This window comes from Mastomys coucha, unplaced genomic scaffold (genome assembly GCF_008632895.1).
Source record: "Mastomys coucha isolate ucsf_1 unplaced genomic scaffold, UCSF_Mcou_1 pScaffold16, whole genome shotgun sequence".
In the NCBI taxonomy this organism is placed as follows: Eukaryota; Metazoa; Chordata; class Mammalia; order Rodentia; family Muridae; genus Mastomys; species Mastomys coucha.
Window position 1 is genome coordinate 6,133,855 of NW_022196898.1, and position 17,421 is coordinate 6,151,275.

General features: G+C 44.0%; 1 protein-coding gene and 2 long non-coding RNA genes across 7 annotated transcripts in view; 1 reads left to right on the forward strand and 2 right to left on the reverse strand.

The window, feature by feature from the left end:
* The window catches only part of LOC116092889, a 4,184-nt gene extending 3,642 nt beyond the window's left edge, over positions 1-542 (reverse strand). Inside the window, exons 1-2 of the long non-coding RNA XR_004119550.1 lie at positions 467-542; positions 108-333 (exon numbers count right to left, since the gene is read on the reverse strand). This is a non-coding gene — a long non-coding RNA (uncharacterized LOC116092889). The remainder of the gene's footprint in view (positions 1-107; positions 334-466) is intronic.
* Positions 1-17,421, forward strand: part of LOC116092891 — a 36,395-nt gene that overhangs the window by 1,902 nt on the left and 17,072 nt on the right. The gene's annotated exons all lie outside the window — the stretch shown is intronic.
* Positions 13,152-17,421, reverse strand: part of Nbea (neurobeachin) — a 551,294-nt gene continuing 547,024 nt past the window's right edge. For all 5 annotated transcript variants that reach the window (XM_031373880.1, XM_031373884.1, XM_031373881.1 and 2 more), the window contains 2 exons: positions 16,777-16,928; positions 13,152-14,953 (listed from right to left, as the gene is read on the reverse strand). In XM_031373880.1, the coding sequence (XP_031229740.1) occupies positions 14,863-14,953; positions 16,777-16,928 (243 nt within the window). In that variant the 3' untranslated portion in view covers positions 13,152-14,862. The remainder of the gene's footprint in view (positions 14,954-16,776; positions 16,929-17,421) is intronic.

A 17,421-nucleotide genomic window follows, 5' to 3' on the forward strand; every position in this document is an offset into this window, starting at 1 on the left:
AGCTACTGGAGAGAGTGGGGAGAGAAGGGACAGAAGGGGAAGAGGGGAAAAGAGCAAGAGAGAGAGGAGGGGGGCAAGCAGCCCCTTTTATACTGAGTCAGGCATACCTGGTTGTTGCCAGGTAACTGCGGAGTGGAGCCTAGAAGAAATGCTAACAATTCCTCTTAGCTCTTCCCAGCTCCAAGGCCCAGAAGCCAGGGTTCAGATAGTTGATAAAGCTGTCGAGCAGAGGCTTGGCTGTATCTCTGGTGCTTCTCGGGGTGTGTAGAGTGAGGAATCGGCCATCTTCCAGCCCTGCTCCTCTAGGGATGACGAGCAGTAGTTCTACAGGATCTATATTTATCCAGTAACTTGGCTTAGGAGCCTGGCCTAACCCCACCCCCAGCACCCCTCTGCCTGCCCTCCCCGTTCCCCCTCCCTCTGGGAGAATTCTCCTTCCCACCATGAGAGATGAAAGCACAGATACCTCTCTGTCCCTTGGAGGCCGAGGAAAGACAGGAAACCGAGCCCCAGAGAGAAAGTCACATCTTAATCCCATCAGGATGGAACAGGGCTGAGGTGGAGCCCCTGGAGTCCTCCTTACCCCTATTGGTCCTGTTTAGATGCCTGCCTCTCTACCTTCCTGAAGTTTCTCATTACGGTGTCTTCTGAAACCGGAGCTGCAATCATCTGGTAGCCTGTTTTTTGTTTTTTTTTTGTTTTTTTGTTTTTTGTTTTTCACTTGTCTACCTGCGGCCCTCCAGCCTCCTTTTACTCTAGTTACCCTAGAGTTGAACCCAATGAATCTTTGAAGGACGTGATCTCCAAATACACTGTGTTCTGGGGCATTGGAGAGTGGGACTTGAATACAGTAGGTTGGGGTGGGGACAACTGATTGACAAATGGCTACAAATGGCTCCCTGTTCTCATCAGGTAGCAGTCTGTTCTGGCTTTGAGGTGGGCTGTGGGAAGACTCCCAGTTGATACTGTCTTATCTGGGCCATCTGAGGAAACCTCATGGCTTTAAGTCCTGACTGCAGGCAGGTCTGAGGAGGCAGCCTTCTCCTGGCGGTTCCAGTCTGAGTGCCCCCCCTCCACACACACACACACATACACACACACACACACACACACACAGAGAGAGAGAGAGCAAAGAGGACTTCTGTTTTGATTCTTGATTTTCTCACATTTCCCCTTTAAAGAGCCTGTCTTCTATCTCTCTTCTTTTCATTTCTAGCCCCCCTCTGTTCCTCATCAATGTAATTTTAAAGTGAAAGCACATGGTTGCAGAGGCAGGTCTCTCCGTTTACTCAGCTGCACCTACTTATTCAATTTAAATTGGAAGGCTAGTTTACAAACTTTCAAAAACTAAGTCCTGTCCAATGAGAAGAGCTGTGTAAACACAGGTCTGATTTCATCTCTAGTTCTTCCCCTCCCAAAAGACCCTCCTAGAACAAAAGCCAGGCCAGAACATAAAGCGTGTGTGTGTGTGTGTGTGTGTGTGTGTGTGTGTGTGTGTGTGTGTGTGTGTGTGCGCGCACACACACGTGTGTGTGCTGGATATGCACATTCTCTTTCTGGAAGTTTCTTCATTTCTAATTGTGAAACAGGATAATCAAGTTGAACAGGATCAGCGTTTCAACATGTGATGCTTTCCACGTTTTCCAGCAAAGTGTCACTTGACATTCTGGACCCCACTTGATGCAGTCTTGGCTGGAAAAAGCTAAGACTGATGTGTCTAGAGACTGGCTGGGTCTAAGGCTGGTGTGTCTAGAGACTGGCTAGGTAAGGAAATGCTGCTATCCTTTTATGACAGAGATACATTCTCTTTGCAATCTTAATTCTCTCATTCTCTCTCTCTCTCACACACACACACACACAAGGAGAGGAAAAAGATGAATTTCTAGCATTCTAGCCGTTCTGGGGAAGCAGAGCGAGGAAACAAATCTCAGAAACTAAGAGTAAAGCAAGGCCCTGCTATCCTGAAACAACTAGACTCATAGTCGCCTACTCCTTTTCTGAGCCCACTCAATCAATGGCACCACTCTGATTTTATCTTCCCGAGCTTATGAAATGATCAAGAAGAATCATTGTCAACTGTGAGTTGTCTACTATGGGCTGGTCCAGAATTAGCCATTTTCATTCAGTATTTTGCATCATCAGTTTAGACACTCTATAACTTGGATATGAAAGATTCCCCAAAAGGTTGATTGTCACAACTTGGTCACCAGTTCATGGATTCAGGAATGGACAACTGACTGATAGATGGATCACAAGGCTTTTGATCTAACCAATACCTTCATTCACTGATGGACAGTACCAACTAGGTGACATGCCAGGGTGGTGACAGAAGTTTTTTTTTTTCCTTTTAGGTATTTTGCCATATTGATGACAATTGACTAAGATAGTGCCCAAGGTCACCACTTAAAAGAGGGACTACTTATTTTGTCTCTGGCTGTAGAGGGCATGGGACTTTTCCTGGTTGCCCAGAGAGACATTGGGAGATCAAAGTAACTCTTCTGCCAAAGTTCATCCAATGAGTTTACTGGAGTTGCTTGCAGGAATACGGGAAAAGGGATACTTACAGGAGCACAGGCACCTCGGAGGCAACTGCATCATGAACAGCCCATCCCTGCTCAGGTGAGGACCAGTACCCTCCTGGAGAGTGGATTTGAACTGCCCTCCAAAAGGCACATTGTTGAAGGCTTGAATGACAGTCTATGGTGCTCTTGGGAGTGTATGGAGTCCTTAGGAGGTAGGCCTTAATTGGAGGTCTTAGGTCATTTCACAGCACCCTTGAAAGGGATTACGATACCCTGGTCTCTTCTTTCACACTCTGCCATGAGGTACACAGGCTTCCTCTGCCAAAATCTCAAAATCTCTCTCAAAATCTTCTGTGTGCTGCTTGAAGCATTGTGGAATGGAGTGTCCAGCCATGAGCCAAAATAACCCCCCCACACACACCTTTATTAGTTCTCTCAGGTAGTTTGTAACAAAATGTGAGACCACTGTCTCCCTTAGCCACCTTCCCGAAGACGACACAAGGTCCTGGAAGCTTTGGCAGGGAACGCCTTTCCTTCCTGCGGTGGAGACCACTGACCAGAATGACTTCTCCATCTCTGCATCTTCTTTTTCTTTCTGTATCAGAGACTAGTGTTGCGACTGTCCAGCTGGCCGGTAGAGTTCCTGGTTCCTGCTCAGTTTCAGCTTCCTACCTCAGGTCCAGCTGTTTTCTGCCTGGAGAGGTGAAGTCCCTTTGTGAAGGGCTACTTAGATTTTTTTTTTTAATTACCTACAAATGTCTTTTGTGCATCACTCTTGACAAACTTTTGCTTTGTTAATGCAGAACACAAAATATTGGTTGTTATTTTCCTTTCAAGGGCCCTGAAAAATGCCACCCCTTCATCTTGTGGTTCTTTTTTATTTTCTTCTTATTGGAAATCAGCCAGATGTCTGATGGGGGTTGGAGGATGATGGATGATGCACTCTCTCTAAGAATCTCTTTTTTTTTCTTTCTTTTGAGTATGAGATGGTTTTATTGACATGATTTTTATTGAAGCTTCCATACATGCATATAATGTGCCTTAATCAATGCCATCCCTTCCCTTCCCTTCCAGTTCTTTCCCTATTCCCATCCCAAGTATTCTCTCCCAACTTCATGTATTCTCTTGTTTTGTTTTTCCCAGAGTCTGCTTAGTGGTGTTAGAACAAGCATGGGCATGCCTAGGAATGGCATCTCTGAGGAAAACCTCTCCCAGTGGCCACTTATTTACCTAGCTTCTCAGGTAGGAAGGTCCTCTCTCAGGATTGAGATTCCCTCTTTGGTTTTGGTGGTGCATGTTGTTACACATGTAAGTATATATTAATTCTGCTTATAAATCGAACTTCCTGCTCTGAAGACCTGAACATTTCGTGCATCACTTCTGAATACTGAAATGCTGCTTTTCATCTATTTTTGAACACAAACTGAACATATATCAAAGATTCTTACTTCTCTTTCCTGCTTTCATGTCTTTGCTTTCCATCTTTCATTCTAGACAATTTCCTATGACTAAATTTTCTTTCACTAATTCTTTCTCCAGCTGAGTCTAACCTGCGGTGCATCCTATTATACTTCAGGTCTTACTAATAGCTCTCTTTATTTCATGAAATTTAATTTGGCTATTTTTTAAATTTGCTTTGTTTTTTCAAAATAAAGCACTGTTCCGACACATTCATGCTTCTTTTTCCCTTTAAATTGCTTAGAAACAACCAATAATACTTCAGAATATGCAAATATATTCGGATTTCAAACATGAAACAGTTTACTTTTGGTAAACACAGTTTTTTTTGACATCTTTGATGACTGCTGCTGCTACTGATTCCAGTTATTCTCCTCAAACAAAAAGGAGAGGGAGGGAGAAGATTTATGCAAATTTGACCATGAGAAATTGTTGAAGACTTGGAGTCTATTTCTCTCATACACAAATTTGTATTTATTTACTTTTTTAAGATTTATTTATTTTATGTATATGAGTACACATTATAGCTGTACAGATAGTTGTGAGCCTTCATCTGGTTGTTGGGCATTGACTTTTAGGACCTCTGCTTGCTCTGGTCAGTCCGCTCACTCAGGTAGACCCTGCTTGCTCAGTCCCTGCTCGCTCTGGCAAAGGGCTTTTGACATCACACAAGTGCGGGCAGGGATGTGAATAATTTTCCAGTGAAGGCTTTTCTCCTTCCACACACAAAGCCAATGTGGGAAGGAATTTCTTTCTTTCTGCAGCTGTTTACTCTTTCTGGTCTTTGGCACCTCTGGGTTAGTGGAGGCCATTGGTTCGTGGACTTTGTTTTGATAGATGCATCTTAAACTTGTTCACCTCAGTACTCCGGAGACTACACTTGGTAAAACATGTTTAGGAAATTACAGGCTTTTTAGAATATTCCTCAATAAATCAGCCTTGGTTTTGGCCTTTTAGATGTCCCACCTTCCCTCCTTCTCCAGTATTTTAGGTGTTTTGCAGTGGGATAGCTTTTTAGCCATCTAATCCTCCCTCCATATTGCTAAAATTGCATCTATTTTTTTCCTGATTCTTAATTGTGTTGTCTTTCTTTATAAACTTAAAAATGCAGAGCTACCTAATTCTCTCAAAGAATCACCCCAATATCCCCAGGCCAGTACCCCACATGCCCACTCACTGATGTCAATGGCTTTCTCTCTAAATGTGCACCAATTTTCTCCTTAGACCTGGCTCCTGTCCCTACTTCCAGGTCTAGTATCTCTTAAGGAGCTCACCCCAAATGCTCCCATTGCCATTAACTCTGCCATACCTTTCTTCCCAGGCCCTATGTGCTCTGAGATACTGTGATCTACAATAGCTTTCCTTTCTTAGGCTTCTTTTGTGAGAGTCCCACAACCCTAACTAACACAGCACCGCTCCCTGACCCCCACCATTCGGGCACCTGGGAAGACTGAATCAGAGCACAGTGGCCACCCAGCACTCCTGAGAGAGAACACTATGTCTGTTTTTCATCGTTAGAATTTTAGTCACGACCTGGTTTGCCTCCAACACCAGGGTGGCAGACAGGTTGCTTCAGGTACTTATCGGGGAAAGTTAGCCAGTCGTCTCCTTCAAGCCAATCTGCATTTGCCATTTTCAGTTCTGCTGGGCCTGCTTGTTGGCAGTTGACCCTTCTCATGGGAGCCTCACCTGAGTGTCCAACCACCCTTCCCAACCATTTGTGTAAAAATTTGCCTTGATGCACATGGCCTGGAATGAGGTGGTAGAGGATATACGGCAGGAAAGGATGAGGGTGGGGGATTTATGTACCTAGTCTTGGGTAAATTACTATCTTTGCTGTGTACAGATCTTCCAGGATAGCAGCTTTAAGGTCATCTACATTCCTGCCTATAACCCTTCACCTATGCATGCCAGGAAGCGTAATAAACTCATTGGCTCCCCAGACTGAACCTAGTGGAATCAAGCCTTGGTTTCTCTTCATGACCTTAGGAGGAAGGGCAGTTATTGTTTACACTTCCTCTAAGGATGAGATTTTAACAGCAGGGCACTCTCTTTCCAAATACCTTGTAGTGAACTGGTCAAGAGACAACAATGCACAAAGCTGAGTTTCCTGGAAGCTGCACCTGGTCCCTTTTGATCAGTATGCCCAAGGTTTAACTTTATTTAGCTGTATTTATACATATCTTTGAATTTTACCTAATACGTTTATGGGAAGAGTTACATAAAACCAAGGTTGGGTTTTATGGTTTGTGCCAGTAATCCTAGCAATAAGGAGGCAGAAGCATCTTCTTAAGTTTGAAGGTAGCTTGGACATAGCTCATGCTAGGCCATCTGGGCATATGACAACCTGTGTCACAACCAAACAACAACAAAAACCCAAAAATATTTGTCCGTACTGGGCATTTCTCATTGGACTCTTGAGTGTTTCATATATAGTGATAATTTCTGATGTGTCATTGGAGGAGACACTTGACCTCTCTGAATCTCAGATCTTTTGTAAGGATGATTGGAATGATAATGTCAACTCTGTGCACTGCTGGGAAGATAGGATGATAGTCATACAAGCTGTGAGGGACCCAGGGGGCCTTCAATAGCCTCTCCATATCACCATGGTTATGCTCAGTGTTCATGTGATGGTCATAGGCAGCAGTGACAACATATTGTGTCTGTCTTTTGGTGTAGCTGTTTTCCTCTGCTTCTCCTGCTTTCTCTGAAAATCCCCGAGATCCCAAAGACCGCCAAGCAGCCATTTCCAATGCAAACACATAAGGGTCTTTATTGTGTCTTTATTGCAAGGACTCTCACCATTACAGCAGGGGTCAGAAATGAGAGCCTCAAGTCTAGGGGTACACAGTATTTATTGTAGTTATAGCAAGCGTGGGGAATTTCCTTGTGGGTCAGCAAGTTAATATTTTAAAAACTGCACTTCTGTCATAATCTGCAAGAGCCAAACACGGGCCAAAACCACCTAACAAACAGGATGGCTAGGTTATCTATTTTCTGCAGGGTATCTTAGGTTATCTATATATACCTTGGCCCTGCTGTTCTAACCTGATGGACTGTTGCTGGGGATGGAGGTGCCAAAGGATATTTGCTCAAGTGGACTTTATGGTTTTCTTCCTAAAATTAGAGTTGGTTGTGCTTTACAGTGTGAAGTCTACATGCTTGACTGCAAGCCCCATGTTCCTATTAGATCTATCTCATTTCTACTGACTGAGCTAATGCTGTCCCGTTTTCCAAACAAAACAGGACAAGCAGATGAACACACAAAGGCCTTCTCACAATGCTGGCTAATACTTGCTAAAGCATCCTACAGCATCCAACCTTCTTTCCTGCCTGCCAGAGACTCAGGTTTTTTTATGCTTGTCTTGAATTAGCTGTGTGAGCATAGTTGATGGGACTAACTTTTGATCTGATGTCACAAACATTGATGAAAGACAGGCAGGCTTATCCGTGGCTTTTCTGAGCTTCTCAGTTGTAGCACTTCTTCCTTTAGGCCATGGCACAGAACCCATTCTGGAATTAGAGTCTTAATGATCAGACAAAATAGCCAGAGTATTTCTTTATGGCCAGTCTAGTGGTTTGATTAAGAATGGCTCCATAGACTCATGTATTGAAATGCTTAGTCATCAAAGAGTGTCATTATTTTAAAAGGATTAAGAGGTGTGGCCTCACAGGAGGAAGTGTGTCACTGAGGGGTGAGCTTTGAGGTTCAAAAGCCCATGCCAAACTCACAATCTCTCTCTTGGCCTATGCGTTGGGATGCAGCTCTTAGTTACTCTAGCACTATGCTTGCCTGCTGCCATGCTCCCTGCCATGACGATAATGAACTAAACTTCCGAACCTACCTATAAGCAAGCCCCCAATTAAATGCTTTCTTTTTTTAGAGTTTCCTTGGTCATGATGCCTCTTCATAGCCATAGGACAGTGACTAAGACAGCTTATACAGCATACTAAGGTGAAGGTAAGTTAGTTTCAGGATGAGTAGCTTGCTCTGTGAAAGGGCTCTAGTTTCTAGCACCTGCCATGGGAAAGAGAATCCTGATATCTATGACAAGCTTCAGAGGGGAGACAGGAGGTTAGGAGAAAATCAGAGACACATTGGTTCTCCATTTGCTTCTCCAACCTTCTTTTGTGGCCATGAATTCCAAGCACTCAGCAGGCCAAAGTTCTCCATTTTGGTGATGTTATTTTTTTTAGTCCTGACAAATGAGTAGGTAAATGCCTGGCCAACCTGGGATTCTGCAGACTAGGCTTAAATAGTGTCTCTCTTCTCATTGACTGTGCTTTAGATCAACTTCTCCCCTCTTCCTGAGGCATCTTTGGCAGTTGACAGAGCTCTGGAGGAAGGCACAAGGTTTGCAAACACAAAGGACTCTAGGTTATCATATGAACATCGAGTTCTCAGAGTTGGTTCAAGGGCTTTGGGGAAGTTCCAACCTCAATGGAGAATTTGGGGCTTTAAAAATTATTTTAGGGGTGTGTGTGTGTGTAGATATTATTCTAGACAGGCTTTCTCACAGAACCTGGATCTTATTAAATGGCTAGCCCAACCTGGCAGTGAACTCAGGGGCTCTTTACCTCCCCTAGCACTAGGGTAACAGATGGGTACCACCACATCCCTGTTACCCTTAAGCTGGGAATCCCAGATCAAGCCCTAATGCTTGAATGGCATTAATGGGGGCTGGGCTCTATTTGATCGTGGCTGAGCCAATGCCTGTGCCTACCACATGGTGGCAGAAATTTGGATTTCATTTCAAAGTGGTATCTAGTAAGAAAGACTTTTGATAGGTTTAGTTTTGGTTTTGTTAAGTTCTTGCCATTCATCACCAAACAAAGCCAGTATCACTGGGAAAGCAGGAGTGCAGACTAGATAAGCTACAGGTTAGAACGTGACAACTAGGGAGTGTTCCTGTTCAAGCCCATCTACGGCTGCCTTCTATGGTGAAGAGGAGTTAGCTACTAAGGGGTGTAGGGTGAGCAGTCATGTTTTGATTGAGAAACTTGGGTTTCATAAGCCTTTCTCTTTTGCACATGTCTCCCCTCTGCAGCCAGACTGAAAAGGGGATTCCCGTTGATAAGCCATGAAAAGTTTGGGAGGAGTGCTGGTAAGACATCTTGTGTTCCTCTCCTTCCAAACTCATGCTTGCAACTCAACCTTCCATAGTATTTGGATAGTGAGTTGAGGCTTTAGGGGGAGATAGTGAGGTTGCAAAGATGGAGCCCTTGTGAATGGAGTTGGTACCCTTATATGAAAGGACTAAGAGTTTGCCTGCCCTTTCTAGCATGGGAGAACATGGAAGGTAACATCTACAAGCAGTTCATGGTTTACCAAGCCTGCTGGCACTCAAGCTTGGACTTTCTAACCTTGAAAGCTGTGAGCAGTAGACTCTGATTGCTCATGATTTACCCAGCCTGAGGTATTTGGTTATAGCTGCTCACATGAACAAATAGGTGCTAATTAAGCAGTGCACACAAATGCCACATGCATAAATCCAGTGAGCCAGGTACCCACTCGGGTGGTAGGGGGTTGGCTTCCTGGTTGAGGAAGCATTGAAGCCAGGCAGTCAGTGTGCTGACCCCTGCAGAGGACAGGAATGAGGGCCATGAAACCAGTACATTCAATCAGTGGTCATGAGCTGGTGAGATGGAGTATATTTTTTAACTTTACAAGCTGTGCATTTTATTGAAATGTAATGTAACTCACAGAGACAAGTAAGTCACCACAAGGCTCTCAGTGACATTCTCGGATAAATTCTCCTTGATGAATGGAATTCCTGTGCCATAATGGTCCCAAAGTAGCCATACTTTCTTTCTTTCTCTTTTCCTTCCTTCCTTCCTTCCTTCCTTCCTTCCTTCCTTCCTTCCTTCCTTCCTTTCTTGCCTTTTTATTTATTTTTGGTTTTACAAGACAGGGTTTCTCTGTGTAGCCCTGGCTATCCTAGAACTCACTCTGTAGACCAGGCTGGCCTCAAACTCAGAAATCCACCTGCCTCTGTCTCCCAAGTGCTGGGATTAAAGGCGTGTGCTACCACTGCCCTGCTGCTCAGACACACCTACTGAGAAACAGCACCACCTATAGTGGAAAATGTCCCCATGGAAATACCAATAGGCCAGGCTAACCCAGGCAATCCCCCAACTGAAACGCCTTCCAAAACTCTGGGCCATGTTAAGTAGATAGCTGAATCTAACTAGAAAACTGAACATCCGGAACTGTAAAGTCTGTATGTCTGGGAGCAACTTGTGCCCCACTGGACTCCTGGCTAGCATTTCCTGTGCTATCATTCTCCCCTGCTGCATGCGGCCTTCTCTGGCAGCACAGCCAAGGTTGCTAACAAATTGAACACTTAGTGACAGGCTGGAGACTCTAGAGGAGAAAGGTAAGTTTGCCTCCTCACTTCAGGATACAATTAAGAAAGTAAGAACCAGCTCTGATGAGTCCCTTTCAGGCCACATGCTACCTCTACCTAGAGATGGCATCGCCAAAGTAGCATAAGTGGAAGTGTCCTGGTTGGCAAGGCCTGAGTCCAAGAGGTTGATTCAAGGGATTAAATGCTATGACTGGCAGTCTCCATAGATATAATAGGAAGATAGGTTGGTTTGCCCACTGAACATGCATAGCAGTTAAAACAGGGAAGGGATGTTGGGTAGTGAAAATACATTCTCATTGGAGTGTGGCCAACAGGGGCTTGTGTGGATACTTAAAAGTAATCTTTGTCAGAGCTATCATTGTACCCCCATCTTAACTGATGAGAAATGAGCTATTTACAAAGGAAGGTCCCCAGTTTTGGGATTCTGGTCTTACATCCCAATCAGAGAAGCTCTCACTCAAATCATCTATCACCTGTCTACTTTCAACAACTGTGTGAACTTGGGTTAAAAGTAGTAATCAAAATACTTCAACAGCCTCTCTTCTGCAGCTGGCTGGGACTTGGCATTTCTCTGAGATGGGTGTAAGAGTCCAGGATCGATCTGTTTGACAGCAGCAGGGGTTCTTGAGTACTATGGTGCAGGGTGGGAGAAGGCAGTGGGAGGTTAGTGCGCTGGGCTAGAGCAAGGTTCTGGGGCCCTGACCATCCCAGGGAACTTTGTCCTTTTTGCCTGGAGATTCGAAATCACCTGTTTCTCTGAGTATTCAGCAATCATGTGTCTATTGTATATTGCTGAGAATCTTGTCTGAATCCCAATACCGTGCTCCAGAAGCTTATGGTCCCAGAAAGGAGAAAAGTGCCAGTGTGTTGTAACAGTCCCCTGTGCAGGGCTATGATACGACCATAGGGGCCACTTCACCCAGTGAGCAAGACCAAGAGTCATCACGCAGTTTCTAGTACAGGCATGCAGTGTGCTGGCTTATAATGCATCCTGGGGATAGTCAATATTCACATCCCAGGTCATTTGTGAGTCAGAGCTCAACTCCAGGAAGTGCAGATACATCATGGTAAGGATATGATATCCAGAGAATGGCTTTTCGGGGGTGGGGTAATGATTGGCTTACAAATTAGCATAAAAGATAATAGAAATGGTCTTTTACTGAGTGACATTCAGAGTGTGGATTAATTATAAAGCAAGTCGTGTACTCAGATGTCTCTCTTCTAAACCAGGGCACGAGACTCCTCTGAGGCCTTTAGCTGGCTCTTACAAGGGAGGTACCCGAACAAATGTGTTATAAGGCTTATAGAATCCAGTTTCTAGAACGGTTTTTGCTGTCTCTTCAGTGCAAATGGTTGTCATATTACCTAAAACAGTACCCTGCCTTGACTGACCTCAAAGAAGAGCTGTACCTGTTTATTAAAGTTTAATTTACAAGTTGTCTTTACTATAACGTTGCCTGGGAATGGGTTTTGGAGTACTTCTACCTACCAAACAAGAGTGTGCATGACCCAGTGAATTTTAATCAGTTTTGATAAGGTGTTAAGTGCAGTGGTGTGAGTACCCTGTGCACTCCAGGGAGGAAGAACCCTGGAGACTGGGTGCATTGGTTCTCAGAGATTGCAAAATCCGTGGTTGTTTTTGTTCTAAGACGAAGTCTCAGACAGCAGCACAGCCTGCTCTTGAACTTACTGAGTAGTTGACAATAACCCTGAACTGATCCTCCTGCCAATGCCTCCTGAGAACAGGAACTGCAGATGACCTGGAATTACCTGGTCTATTCTGTGCTGGGGATTGAACCTAGTGTTTTGTACATGAACACAAGGTACTCTGCTACATCCCCAGCTCTGCAAATGGACATCCTTGGCTACACACACTCATCCTTGGCTACAGAGAGTGGAGGTGGGGGCACACATGTGAGTGACTGAGCCAACTATGTCTCCCCTGAAGGACTTGTGTGCTCAGTCCTGGGGCTGGACATTAGTTCTCAAATCAGGGTTGTTGAAAAGTAATCAAGGGACAACGTGTCTGATTGTGTGTGGGGGTGGGGGTGGAGTGGGGGACTGGGACACTAGGTTATGTTCTTTAAAGCTCCCAGAAAGTTTTCTTAAGTTCACAAGCTGTCAATCACTTCTGCAGAATGCTGAGCAGGGCACGGCATAAAGAGGGGTCACATTAGAAACTAGTCCTGATTAGCAGGTTTAGGGGCAGTGTAGGTGATGGTGCTGGAAGGAGGGTGCAATTTCCAAATGTTTTAGGTAGTGACTGGCTTTCTGGAATAACTGACAGATAAAACGTGGGCAGAGCTGAAGGTGCTCTGGAGGCCTGGGGAACCTGGCAAGTTTCTGGCTTTTGGGGTAGGATGGGGAGAGGGCCAGTCTTTCTTGGGGTTCTACTGGCCCTGTCTTTTCCATTATAGGGATATAGTTGGCAGCTTTACCTTGCTGTGGCCAGCAGCTGCTCAGCTCCTCTGGGCTTCAGTCCTTGCCTAAGTCACTCCTGCTTGATGATGAACACTGCAAAGTGTGGTTTTTAGATAAAATGCCATTATCTGGTAATACTCACTTTGTAAGGTATTTTCTTTACCACTTGGTTCCTGGCCCCTGTGGCCCCTGTGGCCCCTGTGGCCCACATTCCTGGCAGGACAAGAAGACTGCTGGTTTTCCTACAGTTCTGTTCATGGTTTTGCATGTGAGGCCCTTACCTGAGGCGATGCTGATTTCTCACACTCAAGGGCAGCAGTGTAAGGAATATGTGTCACCCAGGCACACCCAGGCATCCAGTGACGTGTGAGGCAATCAGTGAATTCTTTGCATATTTTATTTTTCTTTTTTTGATTTCCAACTCACACACATCTGGCATATTTTACATCTTTGCAATAAAACATGGTTACAATAGCTTAAGGAATTTATATATCCAAAATATTTCACCATGATCTCAAGATGAAATGACCTTGTCTTCCAGACGTTCAGTGCCTTCCCAATTCTAAGCTACAAACTCAAGATATTGCTCACAGCCTGGTGATGAATAACATAATCAGTACACTGATTCTCCATAATTTCAGAATTTCATAAATACAAACAACAATGAAGAAGGAATAATTCAGTGCTAAAACTTTCTAGTACAGGTGGATGACAGATAAGTAATCACGGCAATAAATAATGATATGCTTCTGGTGCAATGTGCCGATACAAAGAACCCATTATTCTGTTTTATCGTTTGAAAGAAATGACTGCAAATGAGTGTAAATTCTGAGAAAATTACATTCCTGTAACATGCCTCATAGCCCTACCGACACGATATGTACATCTATGACAATACAGTCACCAAATATACAAAGAAGAAACATGAAGAAAATGTTTAGACCCCTGGGTGATAGCTGGATTGGGACAATGGATAGAAAAATCATTTGAGAGCCATCATTTTATATTGTAAAGATGAAGTGCCTTAGGCTAGGAGTATGGTTTTAGGTGAGAATCTCACAAGGAACGGAAGGGATGTTTATTTTTGTTGTAATACGGTCTGACTCATTATTAAACTATGCTATTTGAGAACCAAAGAGGGGGAAATATTAGCATCCTGATCCTCCCAACATGTAGACACGGAGCCAATGGGCTGACACCAGGGGAGATGTCCAGGTGCTGGGAAGTCAACGCAATGGGACTAATGATAGCGACTTCCATTTACACACAGTAGAAACCAGGCCCTCATACCCACGCTCCCTTTCTGTTGCATTTTCAGGTCCTAAAGGGCAGGGCTGAATTTTCTTTGTATAAGTACCAACAGTGGCAAATAATGGCTTAGTATCCAAATGCTATATGAGCAAACTTCACTTAGAAGGGATGAATTTAGATTAAAAAGTGCAAACCATATTTTAGTGAAAATGTCAAAAATTATGGATTGAGCCCAAATTCAACCCTTTTGAACAAGCTGTGTTCTCTCCATTTTCTAGCTTGAATGCACCTGTTCCATCAAGACTTGGGGGAGTAGGGAGCATGCAGGTTGTAACTCCACAGTAAATTAACAAAGGCTGCTCTTTCTTTATACAAGGTTTCACTTTTACAAAAGTATCCCTTTAAATAAGATGCATATGATGTACAAAGTATCAAACGTGTTTTTTTTTTTTTCTCAGCTTGAAAAGAGGCTGGAAATGGGATGCAGGTTAGGTTCAAAGCTTAAACTTTGTAACAACTGGGCACAAGGTTCCTCAGAATTGTCAAAAGTCTCTTGTGAGGCTTCCTACAACCTTTTCTCAATAAACGGCGATATATGAAATAATTACCAAAACGTCTCCTAATTTAGATAATTTACATGATATAAGCTTGCTTGACAGCAGCTGGTGTTCAGTCCTGGAAAAACAGGGTGAAATGGCTCCCGACTATGATGTTCGGCGACTGCTGGGTGGGATGGATGTACAAACAGAGGCCGATGCGGACCAGCGGCCCCACCAGAGATACTGCCTTTCCACAGAGCACTTGTGCACTCACTTGAATGTGGCTTCTGCTGCTTCTCTTCAGTACCTGTTCTGATGCTCATAATGCCACCGATTAAAATCTATATTAAAAGCTACAATGCTGCCGGAAGCCATGCCAGTAATCAGAGTCCTGAAAAAGCAGAGACGGTGAAAAGAGACAGGAAAACTATGCACTTTGTCACTTTATGCTGACATTGGTCCCAAGTCTTAACTGTGTTCACTGAGAGAGGTTGAGCATTTCCTCTCACTTCTGCTAAGAACTGCTGAGCTAGTGGAGAGCCCTGCTGGAGAGTGAAGTCAAGTCCAGCAAACCACACATTTTAGTGTGACGTGGGGTCCATTGCCTCTCAGCTATCATATTCGTGGTCTATCTACATCCTCCTCTGGGATAAGACTGGGCTTTTCTGTGGAATTCTGGCCTTTTTTCCTTAGTGTACTTTAACCACTCCACCCCTTACCTGTTCACTATATATATAACCTGGCTATGGTTATATGAACCAAAGAGAGGAAAATGTTAGCATCCATCACCACATGTGGATACATGAACCACATGTCTTCCTGAAGCCTCAGGTACCAATTTCCTTCTGTCTGTCGGAGAGCTTAGCTATTGTACAACAGCAAGTAGTATAAAACCTTCAGACGTAGTACATCCATTCTGAGTCATTGTCACCATGCAGGTGAGATCATCACTGTCCACTCTTACTTGTGCCTTCTAAACCAACCAGAAGCTCCTTTCTCTTGGGTGGCTCACTACCAATGACAGAGTTCGAGTCTCATGACATTCTTAAGTGTGCTTAGCCATTAATTCAGCACATCATCAGACAAATGTGTCCTGTACATACTTCCCCATTATGTGTTTATCAGTTAAACTTCCTGTGCATGAACTGTCCCAATTACAGCACTGCTCTGCACAGCACACATAATCAAAATTAATAATAGCATTAAAATGGAAATAGGAAGTTAGTTAGCGCCTTTCCTACACTAATATGGCTCTCTCTGACCCAGCCTGACAAATGTCTCCTCCTCAGCCTCCCACATGGCCACTCATCTCCTCCAAGGGTTCTGGTCCTCCTCCCTTGGCATACAATTAGGTTAGGGTCATGTGCTGGGTCACCTCATTCTGTACCCTTAGCACTTTGTAGGATACTTCAGCTATAATGTTGGTAACAGATATTTGCAAAAAGCATGTGAATGAATTGAAGGAAGAATGTTTACTCTACTTGAGAAGACATTTTAAACACATTTAAAAAACACTCATGCACAAACAAATAATTAGGAAGTAAGCTATACGTACTTACTGGTCTATTCCAATGGTAACCATACGCTTTCCTTAAAAAGGTGTATTGCTCAGAGTGCATCAAGCCATATTGTCTGTCTGTCTGTCTGTCTGTCTGTCTGTCTCTGTGTGTGTACACGTAGTGCATGTGCCATGTGTAGGCCAAAAAGCAACTTTGGGTTTCATTCCTCAGACACTGGTTCTTGAGATGAGGTCTCTTTCTGTCCTGGAGCCCATGCACTAGGATAGGCGCGCTGGTCCACAAGCCCTAGGGATCAGCATGTCTTATCTCTATGGGGCAGAGGTTAAAACTGTGCACACTATGACTGGCATCTTTATGTGGATTCTGAGAGCTGAACTTGGGTCTTTATACTCACACAATAAGCACTTTACTGATTGGATCTGCATGCTGTTTTTCTTGATGTTTTCTGTACCATACTATTATACTGTAAAAATGCTTTGTTGTATTTATTATATGTGTTAATGCTTAAAATATATCAAAGCCAAAATTCTTCTAAGAAACATTTCCGATTATTGAAAAACTGGGCCTTCCGTAGGGTTCTTACTCGTCTTCAGCTTGGCCTGTCTGTACTGTCTTTCCTCCATCTGGGTGAAGTCAGGAGAATGCTAAGCTTTGGACCTGCTCCTGTGATCACACTGCCCTTGACATGGCTCACCTTTGGTCATGGGATAAATCCATCGCTCTAATGCCAGCATCACACCCAGGGTAAATGTACAACTGCTTAAAGTCACAGGCCTGCCAGACCTCCACCACACCATTGTCCCCTCCAGTCACCAGGTTCTGTCCATCGCTGCTCAGGAGAATAGCCTACAGGAAAAAAAAAGGCAGATAAAGCATCTCTTCATTTGTTTCATGTCAATGGTCATGTCTGATTAGTCAAGTGTTTGCCCTAGTGTATGCAAATTTAATCAGCCAACCAAACAACCACCAATGCTCAACTAACTTCTGGCCAACCACCACCTACCTACCAACCAACCAGACTTCAGGTAAGCAATCCTGAAACAACCAACCACCAACTAATCACCAGTCAACTAACCACAGCCAAGCAAATGCCAACCAACTAAACAACTACCAGCCAACCATCACTTAACCAACAATATTCAACCAAATTAACCACTAAACAACCAGGCATCAGTTCACTAACCACCAACCACCAACCCAATAGATAGTCAATCACCCATCTAACATGAAACCAACAGACCACCAACAAGTGACCTGGAAAATACTGTCAATCTCCTTAACATTATCCTCTTACTTGGCCAATTGGCCAATCTGCAGAGCTTTCAAAATGGGAATCTAT